Consider the following 17,242-nt stretch of genomic DNA (forward strand, 5'->3'; position numbering starts at 1 on the left):
AATAGACTTCTTCGATGGCAGCAGCCTCTACAGCTCTGACACATACACAAACTGTTGGTCTGGTGGCCAGAGGAAATGATGCTGAGGTGGACACCCATCAATACTTGACCTTTGGCCGGCTGGACATTATTGACCCAAATATGGACGCTTGTGACCAAATATGGCTGCATAATTGATCCACATCACACGCGTACCATACACAGTCCTGTCTTAAATGGGTCACTCAATGTCCAATTCTAGATAACTAGACTGAACAAACCTTGGCATATAAATTATGTTAATGAGGAAAATGGGATTACAATCGTATGCCACAGTAAGCATTTTTAGATCACATATTTTTCAAACAGTATTAATGGTTATGTGGTCAACAATCAGAGTAGATGTAAGAATCTTTGCAAAGTTTCTAACTGATGCAATGACTTTCTGAAGCATCATATCATAAGATAGAAGGAAAACATTCACTACCAACAGGCTGGTTTAGAAGCGCCCCATAACGTCCAATAATGTTATTGCAGGCAAACAGGTCAAAAAGCCCAGATGACCTGCACACTACGGTAACAGTTTAAAAGAGCCACTCAACTGCCAAAAATATTCTGCAATATAACCGTTACCTCACTTTCTAACCTGTTCATCAGTCAGTCCAGTTTGGATGTTTAAAACTTTCCCTTAATACTCTAATTCTAATCTCCAAGCAGATCCCTCTCGGTGGCAAAAAGACAGTATCAAATTGGCCAGGCAGTATCCATTAGCCAGAGATGTTGGGGATCAGGACAAAAAAAAACGGCCATATATAAAAATGTAACGATCATTCCCCACAACCTCTGCTTGGAGAGTACTTACATTCATGCTTTTTTCAAGTTACAAATTCATTGTGTCTACAATGTAACCATTATATACATTTTTTTCTATCTTCAACAGATTCTCACTCCTTGCTAAACCATTCAGGTTCATGGATCTGTAGAATAGGAACCCTTTTGTGGATTATCATATGTCAAAGTCTCCAAGAAAAGCACCCCTGCTCAAAGAAAATGACTAGGCACCTTTTACCAATCAAACATTTTTGACAGGCCAGGACAATTCATAATGTAGACAATTTTAATATTGCCAAAATGTGTTTGACCTTACTTTGTTGCACATTACAATACATTGTAAGACAACTCTGTGATCTGAATATGTACAATCTAGTCTCATAAAGATTACAATTCTTATTATAGCACACACAATAGGAATTCTATAAATATATATTGTTGAGAAGAGTTTGCCTTTGAAGTATTTATATTTAAAGACAACAATTCCATATTGTAAAAAGATCAAAAAGATACTATTGCATCAAACTTGGAATTTTTTTTACTGCATGGAACATTGCTGCAGATCATGAATACATGATTGGGGAACACTTAAGACCATAAATTATAATTTTAGAACCCGTCTGGTTGACGAAGGCTCCAATCCTCCAGGTATAATTATTAGTTCATGAATTAACATCATGCCTTGCTATGAAATCCCCTACAGTACAATCATGTGAATCCCACACCATGCCAAAATAGAATATACATGACAGTTATTATGCACATGTAAATTAAAGTACAAGATTAACAAAGTGATAAAGAGATTGATACAACCAAATTACACCATACTGGTGATCACATGGAATGCACTGGAGACAATAATGTATTTATTGTATGAATACTTTATGTATATAAATGTAATAGTATAATACTACAGATCCTGAGATATCCAGTAAGGTCTTCAGATGCTTAAATGACCACAGGTTTCACAAAGGGGGGATGCAATATGTACAATGTGGCTCATAAAATTCTGATATATACAAAATCTGTTTGATATGTGTCGTCTACTTGACGTTGTTGTGCAGTTTTAAGATAACCATTTTCCTGTCAAAGCGAGCAGCCACCAAGTCACCACCTCCAAGAAGCACACACTCTTTCAGCTGTAGATAAACAAGAAATGTTCCAAATGTGATACATGTACCTACATTGCACATACACATATAAAACTGTACCCTTAACTATGGTGGGCATAACCCTTATGGTGATGTAAATTCATTTATCTTCACAGGGACTTATGGAAACACATTTGCAGTGTAATGATCTTGCAGTAAAAACCACAAAAGTAGACCACAAACCAACAAAGATTTACAGTATATCTCCATCACATTGGAAAATCATTAACTTGTTATATACTTACGTGATCAATTTACTCTCAGTATGATGCATGGTGTAACTGAAAGTTCAATGTGAATTCAAACAGACTTTGCCTAAAGCTCCCTAGTTCTCTGATCAGAGTCATTAACTTTTTTTTTAAACGGTTTAACCTACCATGATCTCAAACGTGAAGCTCCCCAGCTGTGTCCCTGTGGACATGTCATACACAGCAATCGTCTTCTTGTCTCCGGTGGATGCCAGAACCCGGTCTCCTACTGTACTCAGTATCAGTCCATCCGCAATCATAGGGTGGACAGGGATGGACATTACACTCTGCTTACTTCCTAAAATACACAAGATAGAAAGGAAGAATGTCTTTTACTGCTTACACACCTAAGAATTATTATGTTAAAGGAAAAAAAATAACTGAAAGGTTAACAGCTATTTGCTCTTGGTTTACATTGTTATTGAATTTTGCTCTTGGAAAAAGAAGATATGCATGTAATCATCATGTTTTCAGCACCAAGGACAGCCATTTCCATATTTACAACACAGCATAATACAACACAAACATTTAACAACACAGATACATAGTCGGCTATTACAAGACTACAGAAGCCCTACATAAAAACTTCAGTCTTTGCTTTAAAGTCTGTTACCTGTAGTGACGTCCCAGACATGCCACTGTGCTACATCAGTAGACACCACTCTGCTGTCTGAGATGAACTCCAGGAAAATGTGGCCCTCGGGGAAGAAATGCACAACTTTTCCTGCAGTCACAAGAACACAGGATTCACACAGTTTATTTTCAATGACTGATAAATCTTTATACTGCTGCATCATTTTTTTGACCCAGAATCTGAAGGTTGCGGGTTTTTCCCAACTCAACTTGGATATGATGTAGCCCTAAACCTACCTCTCTGGATGTCCAGCACACATGGCCCTTCGTTGATGAAGGTTATGTCTCCACAGGTGAGTTTACAGGTGTTCCCCAAGGCCAGGTGTGTCCCTGCATGGGACAGACCAAACCTGAAGGTGACAGCATCAGCACCCTCTGGTTCAACTGTCATACACAAGCTTCTACTGGCAACATCCCAGATCTGGAAAAAAAGTCTTCATTAGTGAAACATACTGTAAATCTTGAAATACTCACAGTGGCTTTCCCTGCAAAAGTAAATGAGTTTACAGTAAGAAGGGACCAGTGAGAAAATGCATGCATGCATGGAAGATTCAGCGGAAAACAAGAAATTCCCCAAACTATTAATATTTTACAAAGGTAATAACTTTGGGAATTTCTTGTTTTCCACTGATTCTTTCCATGCATGCATTTTCCCACTGGTTCCATCTTATGGTTGGGTCTGTTTCTGTAATTCAGGCACTAGTGAATAACAGGCTGCACCCTCCTACCTGTAGTAGCATTCCTTTTGGATGGAGGAACTGTAGCAGGACCACCCTGCCCTCTTTATCTGTCTTCATTTGGTAACAGCGCTGCTCCAGTCCTGGGACGATGTTGTCAACAATCTCACCTGCACCAAATACAAAAGGACCACTGGTACATATGTGTAAGCTCACATGTAAGCCTAACCCAACAGTCAGCTTTTTTGCATACATCTTTAGATTGAAATTCTACAATTATAAGCTGCATTTGGAACTGCATTGAATCAGTGATAAACACAGCAAAATATATGTAATGAATACATACCTGAATCCAGGCTGCATATGTCAAGATCTTTCTCCATGAAACCCTGAGATATCAGCTCAGTCTGGTTGCTCACCACCGCGTAATGTCGTTCACATGATGAGTGGTTACTCTGCAGGGGAGTCACGACTTCCCACGTGTTCATGTCCACCACACTGAACCTCTTCCTCTCCCCAGCACGGATAACCAGACGGTCATCAGAGAGAACATGGACCGCCTTGACGTCTGATTTCTCCAGCTGAAGGTTACTGCATGGGTGGGAGTCCTGTTCTTCTTCTGTTTCAGCATCAACGATCTTCACAACCACTGATTCTCCCTTCTCTGACTCATCTGACACAAAGGTAAGGAGAGATTTTCCATTCACATTCTTCGGAACTATTGTTAGTATTTCAGTGGTGGGTTCTTCTACAAGTAGCGAGGGTCTTGAAAGGTCCCAGATGTTGATGTTGAAGTCTTCATATCCACTGGACACCAGCGTGGTCCCCTGAGTTGTGGCCATCCTTCGTAGAGTCTGTTTGTTGCCCACCTCCCGATAGTCCCCAGTCTCCAGGTCCAGCATCATTGTCAGGTTAATGAAGGTGAGAATCAGGAAGCTGCCGTTTGGTGAGAAGTAGGCGCGATGGACGTTCTCTATTTTGTTCTGGTTCCATTTCTCAATGGCAGGGATCGTTGTTTCTTTGCCAGTGTTGATATCATACAACCTGCATTCAATGAAAAATGTCTTGTCACTTAGTCTCTTCAAATTCACATTCCTTTAAGCTTTCCTTGGTCTAGAGGCAGTATCACTAACCATTGGACTGTGCCCGCTTATAAGTCCAAATCTGCATAATCCTGCACTTGAATCTGGTGCCTCCACTTGTTAACTCTTAGTATCATGCAAGCTATATTGCTACAAAATTATGTAAGGTTAATAAAATGTCTTCTATTAAGACCTGAAGGAGATAAGAATGGCTTGTAAATGAAAAAGGGTTTCTTAAGTTACTTACTTTACTGCACCACTGGATGCAATTTCAAAGAAGTGGGCCTTGCAGGTGATTCCAAAGAGAGACTTATGCTCAATCATTCTGCGGATGTCTCGCAGGTTTTCCAGAAGGTTCTGAAATTCCGGACTGCACCGTTTGCCTTCCATGAGGGGATGCATGAGGTGCTTCATGTTGTGCATGGCAGAGTGTGTGCAGAAAAGTGGCTGGCTCGGGCTGACTAGAGCTCTGGCAACCTGGTCCCCCATTTCCTCCTGCTGAAGTTCTACACCTACAGTACCAACATATGGACACTGTGAAGGGAATTCTCTTGGTATTATAACAGTCAAGAAATAAAAGATTTCACACCTCCACGAAGGTGTTTGGGTTGTGAATTACTTTTCATTGATCATATACAAATTGCTCTCCTAGCGGCCGGTTGGCTTGACAGTTGGTGCTCCAAAGAATCTCAGGTAGATTGAATCAAGCCAGCAAAAGATTTTCCAAACAATGGCTTGTTCCAACATACATGTACATCAGAAATCCATACAACAATAATGCCCAAAGCAACCATAGCAGGTTTCTAAACGTGGAACCTGATCTTTGGGGCTAACAACAGTTTTAGCTTTACCTGTGTTCAGGTCGAACACCCTAACTGTGATCCCAATGGCGATGAGAATGCAGCCGTGACCGAAGATGAAATAGTTGTCCTTCTCCTCCTCCTGTGGTTTCTCAAAGAAGTACACCTGCTCTCCTGTCTCAAACCTGCCAAGAACAAAATCTGACATGTCTATGTTGTAGATATTGGTATCATAGATCAAAGTGCCCTGAAGGTACCTGCAACAGCCTTTTGATAATGGCTCTAGCAAGTTTACTGGTACATTTTCCCACTGTCTCCCAACAGTGAGGCAACAGATATCCATTTAGCAGGAGGTAAAAAGGATTTGCAAATACAAATGTAGCATGCTTTTGCTGACCTTAAGACTCGAATCCCGTCATTAGAGGATGTCACAATGTACTGGTCATTGTTGAAGAGCTGAATCATTGCCTCAATATCCCACGGTACATCATCAATACTGTGTAACATGTAGCCATCAGTCACATCCCAAATCTTAAGGGTGTTGTCCAGTGAGCCTGAAAGACATGTACATTACATCAAGACACCTGTACATCTGAGCAGAAGACTTGTATAAAACTATACGGTCAAACCTGTAATGGAAACCACCTTTGCATTAAGACCCCCTATCCCTTGTGACCACTTTTGTTCTCTTGGATTTTTCCCACTGTATAGAACAACAAGCTTCAGCCAAAACTGCAATCTCTGCAGCAACCATTAGGGTGCTCAATTGGTAAATGACTTTCTTTCTGCTCCCTAACCCCAAAACCAATACAAATGTGGTGTCAAATGAATACCTTAGTATGCTGAAGGTTAAAAAGAGAGTTTTGTCAGACCTGTGACAGCAAACTTGGAGTCCTGAGTCATGGCCACTGCCATGACCTGCAGGGTGTGTCCCACCATGCTGTGTATGAGTGGGCCACCAGGGGGCGTTAGGAAGGACCTGGAGGGCAGCAGACACGAGCCTGTGGGAGGGGCTCCAGCCTGGGACAGGATCCCACAGGTATCCTGGAGAAAAATGAGGTCATAATATTATCATAATAATCTAAGAGCATCAAATCTTTGAAAAATTACATCACTAGTTGCCCGCACTGACCTGGTCAGTTTTGATGTGAGCGAGCAGCTGGCCTGGCAGCTGGTTAGGGTGGAACCTCAGACCTTCCTGGGACAGCTGGAGGGTCTCACGCACATACTGGACATCCATGTCTGTCTGAAGGTCAGGGGTCAAGGGCGACCGACAGGCAGCGTTAAAATCATCCAGAACCAGCCTGAAAAGGGGAGGTTTATAAATGTTGGTCAAATATGTAACCACAAAATAAGTTAACCATTCTCCAAAATAATGGACCTTGATTTGATACCATGCAATGTGCCAATCAAATGATATCAGGAAGAAATTTTATTCCAGATTGTACATGAAGTTAAAACTTGACAATGAAAGTGTAATTAGACATTGTTGTGTTCTATTCCATCCTTACCTCAAAGATGTTGCCCTCAGCTTTGTATCCAACCACTGTAGGTTACACAAAACCTCTTTCTTCAGTACCTGCAATTTGAAGGAAACAATCAATATTAATTCAATATTTTCAGGTTGGAGTGCACGATTTACAGGAACAATGACAATCTCACAGAACAAACAACAGAGTTTTACTACATGTAGCAGTAAGAGTGTACCTGACTGTTGGCACTGTGGATGAGATGATGGGGGAGTTCGGAGAGTTTCCTGAGGTTGTACTTGTTGGTGCTGTATAGCAGGGGTTGGGGGGCTACATGTCTGTCTGCTGACCCTTTCTTACCCTTCCTACTGGTGAATGGCTTCTTCTTCCCTAGAAAGATACAATCAACTTGACTATCACAATCTGATCTTCTTTCATCCCATTTTTAAGCATTCTCCATGTTTCCTAACCCCAAAACTAATGGAGTATTGCAATATAAATGGCTATTTCAGTATGCTTAACTTATTAACTAATATCAATGATGCTAAAAAGATGTCAGACACTATCATTTTTGGTTCATAACAGTATACTACAGTATATAAAGTCCACTCCCTGTCTAAATAAGGTCTCTGTCCTTGGTGCTGAAATGATAATTAGATTACCTACCCCCTTCCCATAAGGCCCTAACTGAGGTGGCCTACTCTTTGGACACAAATGATGGTTACAAAAAAAAGCACAACTTATAACATCCACTCTGCTTCTCAGATAGTGGTTCTGTCCTTGGTGCTGAAATGATAATTAGACTATCTTCCAACCTTACAAAAAGACCTAATGAATCTGATGGCCTAAACTTTTTTTACAAAAACTCATAAGAGTAAGTACAGTTTATAAAGTATACCCCTATCTAGAATGGCTCTGTCCTTGGTGCTGAAATGATAATCAGATTATCTACCAACCTTACAAAAGGACCTAAAGAATCTGAAGGCCCTCACTGTGCACAAAAATCTATGGCTCATAACAGTAGTACAGTTTATTAAGTTCACCCCTACCTAAATAGCTCTGTCCTTGGCACTGAAATGATAATTAGATTATCTACCAACTTCACAAAGGGACCTGATAATGATGATAGCCCCAAAATCTACATACACACTTTGTTATTATGCTGTAACATTGTGAACCCAGGAAGTACTTACCTCCAGCCCATGACCCCAGGAAGTAATCAGCCAGGTTGCTGTGTAGCTTCCTGCTCTGGTCCTCAGAGGACAGAAATCTCTGCTTGGCTGTCTCGATGAACTGTCTGTGGTACCAGAAGATCACACTGGCACCATCAGCACCTGGGCAAGAATATAGAACATTGTGTAGCTAGTATGGGTAGCACGTTGCAACACAAAATTAAAGGGAAAACGTCCTTCCAGCCAGTGGGGATACCATTTTGTCTTCCAATTTGACCTTCCTGTCAGTCTGCAGTTACACCATTCCCTTACTTTCTGTGACTATACTGTATTAGAATAACAATTGACACACAAGCAAAAAGACAGAAAAACACAGCAAAAACAAAACCTCAGTCTGTACAACATAGAGGTAACTAACCTCTCTCCACCAGGTAGGGGGCGAGCTCTGTTTTAATCCTGACCCACAGCATGGCTGGGAGGCGGCGTACGGGTGGTACCCACCACTCAAACACATCATTCAGTACCTCATCATCACAGGACAGCACGTCTTCCAGCTCAGACTCTGTCAGGCCTGACTTAGCTGCAGATGCACATCATAGGACAACAGAGTTTAGTGGGTCTACAGCAAATGTAAAGACCTTTATTTTTGGAAATGCTATGAAAGGGCAAAACATTATGGAAAGACAGCTGTTTAATACGTTCTTACCAGCAGTTATGTAACCTAAGGCATGTTGAACCAGTAGTTTCCCATGGTCCTTCTCCACCCTTTCAAATAAGGCATGGATACACGACACCACCGTGGTCTGCAGCCGAGTCTCCTCAGGTTTGGAAAAAGAATGCCACCTAGCAGAACAGAAGTGAAGTGTGCCAACTTAGCATCATCATCCTAAAATCAATAGATACCATCTTCTATATTATTACCTTGCATTTGCTTGTACAGTATGTTAAACTTGTACAGTTGCATGACAGTGCAAGGTTGGGGGAATCCACTAAACACAGACCTCAAAAGGTGGCCAGTAGCCAGCAGAAAGTTGGCCTGTAGTTTGTTGGACAGTTGTCGGTGGCAAAAATGCATAGATGTAAATGGAGGTATGAAATCTCCTGTTTATGCTATTTTGTACAGTTCTTGTTTCTTTAGACACAGGACCCTCAATGTACCCAACAGAAGAAGGGACCCTTTTGTCACCTGCAGGCCTCGTCAAAAGCCAGTTTCAGGAAGAGCGGCAGCGGGCAGGTGTGGAAGGCCTGCACCACCAGGTGAGTCTGCTCAGGTGTGAGTTTCCTGTGGGCTGCCTGCAGCCAGCCGCTCAGGATGTGGGTCACAGCATCCTCCTGCAGGGCAGGGATCTGCAGGAACAGCCCTGAGTCCTTGATTGTTGCCTGGAAACAAACATGAAACAAAAATTTAACACCTCTGTCAAGTACTTACATTTGTACTAATAGAAAAGTGACCTTTTTCAAAGACATAGATGTGTAAATGTTTAACATTTTGAATATGAGTTGGAAAATGGTAAAATAAAAAATGACATGGCTTTCTGTTAACATAAAAACATAAATACACCCCTGACCTGCAACTGTTGGAAACATCCATACTTCTCATCAGGAAGGGTGGATAGGATCATTTTGACATGAGGGGGGAGGGTCTTAGGAAGCCAGCCCAGCTGCCTGGCACCATCTATAGGAAAGTACAGCAACTTAAGTATCACTTCAGGTTATTACAGATTTCCACAGTACAAAACATACTTAATGGTAAACCTCTTCCATAAAAGATAAGACCTCTTTCATTGCAAATTGCAATTGGAAGAAAATTTCCACAGTATTTCTATGTTATAAGATAAATTACTGTAAGAGTTCAGAAGATTTCAGTCTCACATCAACCCACCTTGAAGGACAACCCTTACCTTGTGGGTCCAGCTGATCCAGAGAGTCTAGAATGACAACCAATGGCTGCTCAGCAGTAGCTTTGGACAGAAATGCGGGGAAGGCTTCTCTCAGTTCTTGCAGGGTCTGGAAAAAGGGGATACAAGTACTTGATATTCAGTTCACATGTAGTGCTGATTCAGTCACATTTTAGATATTGCTGACAAATGGCCAGACAAGCCATAGACTTTTCCATTCAGTAGTCAATATAGTGCGTCAAAAACAATTTACTGCCTAACAGGACCACCACAGTGACCAATAAAATCTAGTATATGTCAGGTCACTATCTATGGAAAGGATTGTGTCTATGGGAAACATTATCTAAGGACCCATAAAAATGTGACCACATTGGGCAGGTTGTCCCAATGTACAGATAGTCACTTAAACAGCTATTAGGATATGAAAAAAATTGTCTAGATCTGTGGTGCTGCAAATATACTTTAATTTAAACTGATTTGTCAAGGGTTACCTCTGGAACACGACTGTTGTCCTTATAGATTCTGTTGATCTGCTGACAGAGACTCAGTAGAAGTCTGTGGATGGTGGTACTGTCAGGGGTGGTGCCCAGAAACCTCAGTATTACCGCCCTCTCTCCCTCCATCTTGCTGGCTGTCTGAGCAGCCACTGCCATGACAGAAGTCTTCCCACAGCCCGACTCACCATGGATCACCAGAGGTTGAGTGACTTCACCGTTGAGATAGGACTCTATTTCCTGTTACGAAAAACATGTCAAAAGAAAGATTTCAGGCTTCTGGGAAGAGTTTTGGGCTTTCATGACCTTCAAGTTCACCGTACTTAACTCCTGTATCTGACCTTTTTATTACATGTACCTCCTGCCATTCTGCATGTCACTCTTCCCCACCCATGTGCTGTCAATCTACTCTCAGGTTCACACCACTTTCTGTTCTGTTTGACCTCCACTCATTCTGCCTAGCTGTCAATCTTCCTTACAAATGTACTGTCAATCTACTGTTCCACACAAACAAACAGACAGACCCAAAACTCTTTGGCTGGGGCATCTTTTTTTTTGTAAATTCTAAAAGTTCAAGGTACTAACTTTACACATCACGTACCCTGATTGTGTCTTGTCTTCCATAGAACACCTTGCTCCTGCTTTGGCTAAACAGAGAATGCTGGGACACTTCCTCAAACAACGGGTCATTGACCTCTGACTGGGCATGTCTGGCAATGGCATCAGTCACCATCTGCTTTATGCTGTCCTCAAAATCAGTGCAGAACTGCTGCACATATTCCTCTTTCTCTTTTGTTTCAAATCCTGAAGAAGACAAGGAAATGCTCATTGTTAAGCTCTTCAATTACAAACAAGATGAAAAGGGGAAAATATGAAAAATAACAGTTCATGAAATCTTAAGAGTTTCTGAGATCTGATGTATTCTTTAATTGTAGTGACTACATAAATATGTGTCCATTGAACTCATGGTATTCTGCCATCACCTTGACCTTATTTTACTGCATTAACCCACCATTCTTCCCCCAGGATGTCTGATAGTTGTGGATGTTGTCTCTCATCAGCTTGCTTGGAATCCTCTTCTCTTCTAACAGCTGCAGCAGGGCCTGGGATTCACTGTTGATCCCACCTGAAATGGAGCAATTTGATTACATACAAATCTCATAATTCATTATTGTGAATTTCTTGCTGATTTTGTCTAATGATCTATCAACACAATATTCAACTTTAATTTGTGTTCAATTGGTTGTTATTTTTGGAGACACAATACTAACTTGAATCCACTTCCCATCTCAACAAATGGCTGTCCTTGGTGCTGAAATGACAAGGTTATCTACCAACTTCATGAAGGGACATGACCAAGCTGGTTGTCTGCACTTTGCACAAAGATCCATGGTTGATAACACAAGTACAGCTTATAATGTCTACTCCCTATCTGAACAAATGGCTCTGTCCTTGGTGCTGAAATGATGATTAGGTGATTTACCAACTTCACAAAGGGACATAACCAAGCTGATTGTCTGCACTTTGCACTGAAGTCTATGACAGCAGTACAGCTTATAAAGTCCACTCTCTATCTCAACACATGGCTCTGTCCTTAGTGCTGAAATAATAATCAGGTAATCCATCAACTTCATAAAGGAACTTAACCAATTGATTATGATGCTCTAACCTGATTCATCAAGGTCAATGAACTTTGCAGCCATTTTGGACTGGTCTTTCCTGGTGTTGTCCACTTCTAAGCCTGAGATGCTTCGTCTGAACCACAGGCACTGCTGGTTTGGGGTTGTTGACTTCAGGAGACCTTCTTCTATCTCCAACTCTGTTACTGTAGGTGTTGTGCCATGTGTTAAAATGTTTGTTAAGTACCAAAGATACATGCGTGTTATGACACCCAAGTGCATACACACACAGGCACACAAACAAAATCGACCACAAAGTCATATTAATGACAAATTACTTACTGGAGCAAACATATCTGTGTGCAGCTGAGGCAGTTTGCAAAGTTTTAAGGGCAGCCTCCATCAGTATTGTATGCAGAGAGGTGGATGTTTCCCACCATGTTGTCTCTGCTTTACTACGCAGCTGCTCATTGGTTGAATGGTTGTAATCAGGAAGGAGGGCTCTGATTGGCTGGAGGATGTATGTGGCAGGGATGGCATTCTCATCCTCCTGGTACCATCTACAGATTGCAAAATTCAAAGGTGTTACTTTGTCCAAAGCAAAGCTTTACAATGAAGTTCCATGAATTGAAAACACCTCCTTATCCCTCCTACTGCAACACAAAACCGCCGCAAAAGTTTCATAATCTATAGTTCCAATAGTAACACAAGATGAGAACTAACTTGAGGAGTAGCTGCTGATCCTCCTTCCTGTCCACCCCTGTCAGGAGTGTGTTGAACTCTGCTGACTCTACCTTAGGCTGGAGGGGCTGGTAGCCATACTTGTGGGACAGGAGAGTCTATATGGACAAAACACAAACAAACAGAACTTACTAACATACATGTACATGGGAACAAGGACAATTCAAGCTAAAGATCTGTTTACTAGAAATTGGATGATGTAATCTAATTGGTTACTACACTACCTCCGCTCACTTATAATCACAAACAGAGCATGATGGGGCTTCACCATCCTATCAATCACCTGTCAAAATCACCTCCCACCCACCATGTAACAGAAGCAATTAGGACAGACAGAGCCACAAATCCAAGGCTCAGCAACCCAAAACAAGTCTGTACCTGGAAGTAACAATTTTCATTGACTGAACAGATAGTACAAATGTAGTTACCACAAAAGTGGGGCCAGTGGAGACTTTTTGGCAGTTGTGGATTTCCCTCAGACACAAGTCTAATGTGGAGTGGTCGTTTGCTGCTTCTGAACGAATCCCCCATCTCATGTCCACAAGCTGCAATCATAACAAAATAACTGGTTATTTCTTGTATTCTAAGCTAATGGTGATTCACCTGGACATAGTTACATACATATGTTGTAATTTACAAATAAGACTAACAGAGAGGCAAATTTAAGGTTTATATAAGAGATACTGAAATTCAAGAAACCTGGAGATCTATTACATTCTAAAATCATTTTATATGTTCAAGTTCTGCTATCTATTTGTTGTGAGAGAATGTAACAACTCACTTGCAGCTCATACCCCTTCTCCTGACAGAAGATCTTCAGACGAGGCACCACGTGCTGCATCAGGGCATTCCGCTCATCTGCAGTGTCTATAGATTACAACAACAAACATGCATACAGAAGGAAACTGAAAACAGGAAATGGGATAACCTATACTGGGACATTTCCGGGACCTTTGACATAGCTTCCTGTCAGTGCCCTTGATGTGCCTAGCAACCATCATCTGAAGGTTATATCATGTAAATGTAAAATAGACTTTGTTTATATTTGGGGGGGGGGGTAAATTTGGATTTGATAAGACTGTGAAGTACAGACCTGTGAATGTTGAGCTGAGGAAGACCCTGACTATCCTGGCTGTGGGAGGGATGTCCACATCGTGTCGTCCCTGGAATACCTGTTGGATCTGACTGGACCTGGACAGGAAGGGAGAGGCAGTATTTTTGGTGGCTTGGTGGTCACTCTGAAGAAACCATTGTTTACAATACAGGACCTAAGATTATGGGAATTTTGCACAGTACTTACAAAGATGGTTTGAGTGTTGTAACTCCCTTGAACCTCATCCTGCGTCCAAAGCTCTGCATCTCCTCAGTACGGTACATTGCTGACAGCTTCTCAATGTGTTTCTGTAGCAGAGTCTTAAGCTCAGTCCTTCTCTCATTGTCCATCGCTGGACTGTCCTCACTCCTGGTGCCAGCATGGCTGGACAGCACTCGGCTCTCATTTTTAGTTTTAGCTATATCAGGGATAAATGATGCAAAAATAAATGACAGAAGGTTGCAGCTGTAAATGCTTGAAATTTTGTAAAAAAAAAATGATCTCAATGCTGCCTATCAATCAAAATGCAGCGTTAATGCGCCAAATTATTCTGGTAGGAAACTTTGGCCTCCCCTTGGTAACATTTTGTAGAGAAAATCTAAAAATGCCAAAAAGAAGGCTTCATACTAGTAATTCTAGTCTACCAGTGAGTAAAGACATTTTACAGGGCAGCAATAAGAATAACCAAGTATCTCAAAGCAATGTTGACACTGGAATGTGATCACATACTTTGTTTCACATTGTTTCCTAATACTGGTAGCTTGTTCAGATCTCTGTGGGTTCTTGTTTGGCCTCTGCAATAATGAAAAAACAATCAAAATTACTTCTGGCACAGTAGTTTACTGTGAACATATTGCTACACAATGTTCAAAGACAATTTTAAGACATATGATAAATGGTATGCACCTATGCCACACTACCAAGACTTCTTTCATTCCTGTACAGGGATAGCAAATATTACTTAATTTTGTACATATTAAGTACAAATGTAGATCACAACTCCAATGAAGTATTGGAAAGGAGATTTTGATTTATGATTATGATTCCTATGATTTATTTGATATTCAAAGCCGTATGGCTGTATAAGTGATAGAAACATGATACTTACAGAGGTTGGATGGTAAGTGCATCACCAAAAAGTCCTCCTTTCTTTGCAGGAGGTTTCCTCTGCCCTGTGGGAGGTTGCCTGACTCCGGGTACTCTCTTTGATCCAACAGGTGTCACTGATGCTCGTGCCTCCTTCAGAATCTGACTGCTGGTTTCCTTCTCACTGGCAGGTGAGTAGAAGGGGCGGGGACTGTTTTTTATGGGGGGCATCTTGGCCACGCCTCTCCCAGCCCCATGTCCCCCTCTCTGTCGACTGGACATTTCTCACATCATGCTGAAAAAAAATCCACTTTTAAGGACCAAAGAGTTCATGTACTATGCAAAAGTCATGTTACAAGTCAAAGAAAACATGCAGCTGGGGAAAAGTCCTTGGGAATAGTCAAAGTGAAAGATGTGTAATACCTGCCAAGCAAGTTTGCCAGTAAGCAATCCCAAGAAATTCAACAATAAGTAATCAAATTGTTGTGAATTGAATGTTTCATTCATTAGGTCACAGCAAGTAAATTTTATGGATGACAAAATTGTTTGTGATAGGTGGAAACAAAATTGTTTGTGTAAATTAAGCAATTCTGGGGAAACGTTTGCCCATTCTTACGGCAGCTACTCTGACACAGATTTTAAAACAAACAGTCCTCTCACAGATTTAATAGTTAACTAAGAAAGACTGTAACGTTAAATATTTGTCAAGTGATTTACGGTTAATCCATGAGGGTACCATTGAGTTTAAAAGGTATAAATGAAGGTGGATGTCCATGCAGAAAGCCGTAATGGGAACATGTTCCGACCACACACACAACGTTTCAGCCCATTGCACCTGTGTTATGGACTCATCTATTGCTCCTTTGTTATGTCTTATGTACTTTGTTAATGAGCTGTGTCTCCCACATTCATTCCATACTTTTACCTATGTTTTACCTGTTTTATTAAGTTAATATCTTAGAGTCGTATGCAGAATATATATGACATGAAGCCTGAAGTTCTGACATTAACAGACCATGGACAACCTGCTTTTAATAGACTAGTAGAGTACATTTAAGCTTACCTTACAAATAAGCTCATAGGAATATACAACAAAAGCCAGCTCAGACCTTTGCTGTGTTAGAGGGTTGCTATAGTTAAGTGGGTCAACATTCTCCCCTGGGACAACAGGCTATTGATGAGAGAACAAATACTGCTGAACCCTCGCATGATTGACCCTTGGCTGAGTTGGTCAAAGCTAAAAGCTAAAATGTAACTGTCATGTAAATATATTCTGTGCTCTGACTTCTTGACACGTCCGTTTCATTGTAAAAACATCAAACATATTACTAGACAAAAGTATTTTTAGGAAATCTAGACCTGGCCTTAAAAATATGCAGGAATATTTTAAGACAAGATGCCAGATCTCTTGGGCATAATAGATATAAGAGGAGTAACGTTGATAATTTCAAAACACATGCAAGTATACTCAGACTCTCTTGACGTCCACACAACGAAGTTCAACGTTACACGTTAACGCCCCCTCCCCACTTCCGATATCTTGCGGGATACCAATCTAACCCCCTCCCCCTCCTGTGCATTGTGCAAATTCAAATAGTTCAGAACTTCGTAAACCTACCTAGCAGCTGATTTAGTTAAAACGTGTGATTTCTCCTCTCTCTCGGCTCTCAAAACGCACGCGCAGCCCTAGTTGGACGCCACAGGTTGCCAAGCAAGATTTGGTCTGTCAACCTGTCCTCCATGTTGGATTAGCACACTACAGGCAGGAGGGGTGCACGTTTACTTCCGGGTACGGAAGTATTGTTTTGGGAGATTGAATCGTGGTAATAAGTCTGTCATACATGTAATTGCTCTGGTTGCATGCATGCATGTGGTGGGTGGGAGGTGATTTTGACAAATGTTTTGATGGAAGGTCGAGCCTGAAGGTGATGGTATATGGAGGAATTCAGGAAGTGATGTAATACATCATGCAGTCCATGATTTGACACTATGTACTCAATTTTCCAGTGACCTTTGATAGCCTGATAGGACAGCATCAGCACCACTGTAGAATGGTTACATGTATAGATATATAGATGAAATTGGGATTTCCTTTCCTTTAGCTTATTTAGTTTTGGCATGCTGAACTTAAAAAAAAACAAGTGGGTATTCATTCAGTTTTAACAAATGGATTTTTTTTACTAGCATCCTATCAATAAAGTAGGATTAATGCTCATACATTTGTACATTCTGTATGTACATGGAACAAGGAAAGTAAACAATGCAAGAAG

General features: G+C 41.1%; 1 protein-coding gene across 1 annotated transcript; it reads right to left on the bottom strand.

Annotated features, from left to right (window-relative positions):
* Positions 1 to 927: 927 nt before the first annotated feature.
* LOC109485947 (NACHT domain- and WD repeat-containing protein 1-like) lies at positions 928 to 16,713 on the bottom strand. The gene is made up of 32 exons (XM_019789651.1): positions 16,591 to 16,713; positions 14,995 to 15,267; positions 14,616 to 14,680; positions 14,094 to 14,304; positions 13,887 to 13,984; positions 13,575 to 13,660; positions 13,222 to 13,338; positions 12,776 to 12,891; positions 12,395 to 12,612; positions 12,103 to 12,258; positions 11,446 to 11,559; positions 11,035 to 11,237; positions 10,431 to 10,673; positions 9,943 to 10,048; positions 9,610 to 9,716; positions 9,228 to 9,421; positions 8,748 to 8,884; positions 8,460 to 8,621; positions 8,063 to 8,203; positions 7,108 to 7,259; positions 6,912 to 6,979; positions 6,533 to 6,704; positions 6,273 to 6,444; positions 5,798 to 5,954; positions 5,452 to 5,585; positions 4,848 to 5,112; positions 3,865 to 4,562; positions 3,570 to 3,688; positions 3,079 to 3,262; positions 2,822 to 2,932; positions 2,337 to 2,506; positions 928 to 1,948 (listed from the first exon to the last, which is right to left on the bottom strand). The coding sequence occupies exons 2-32, from the start codon at positions 15,252 to 15,254 to the stop codon at positions 1,853 to 1,855; spliced, it is 5,232 nt and encodes a 1,743-aa protein (XP_019645210.1). The 5' UTR covers positions 15,255 to 15,267; positions 16,591 to 16,713; the 3' UTR covers positions 928 to 1,852.
* Between the last annotated feature and the right edge of the window lie 529 nt (positions 16,714 to 17,242).

Source organism: Branchiostoma belcheri, unplaced genomic scaffold (genome assembly GCF_001625305.1).
Source record: "Branchiostoma belcheri isolate BF01 breed outbred unplaced genomic scaffold, Haploidv18h27 scaffold79, whole genome shotgun sequence".
NCBI lineage: Eukaryota > Metazoa > Chordata > Leptocardii > Amphioxiformes > Branchiostomatidae > Branchiostoma > Branchiostoma belcheri.

Coding starts and splice junctions, on each gene's coding strand:
- LOC109485947 (XM_019789651.1), bottom strand. CDS start 15,254: ATGTCCAGTCGACAGAGAGGGGGACATGGGGCTGGGAGAGGCGTGGCC. Junction 5,586..5,797: donor GACGGGATTCGAGTCTTAAG/GTCAGCAAAAGC, acceptor TGTTCTTGGCAG/GTTTGAGACAGGAGAGCAGG. Junction 2,507..2,821: donor TGTCTGGGACGTCACTACAG/GTAACAGACTTT, acceptor TGTGTATTTTAG/GAAGTAAGCAGAGTGTAATG.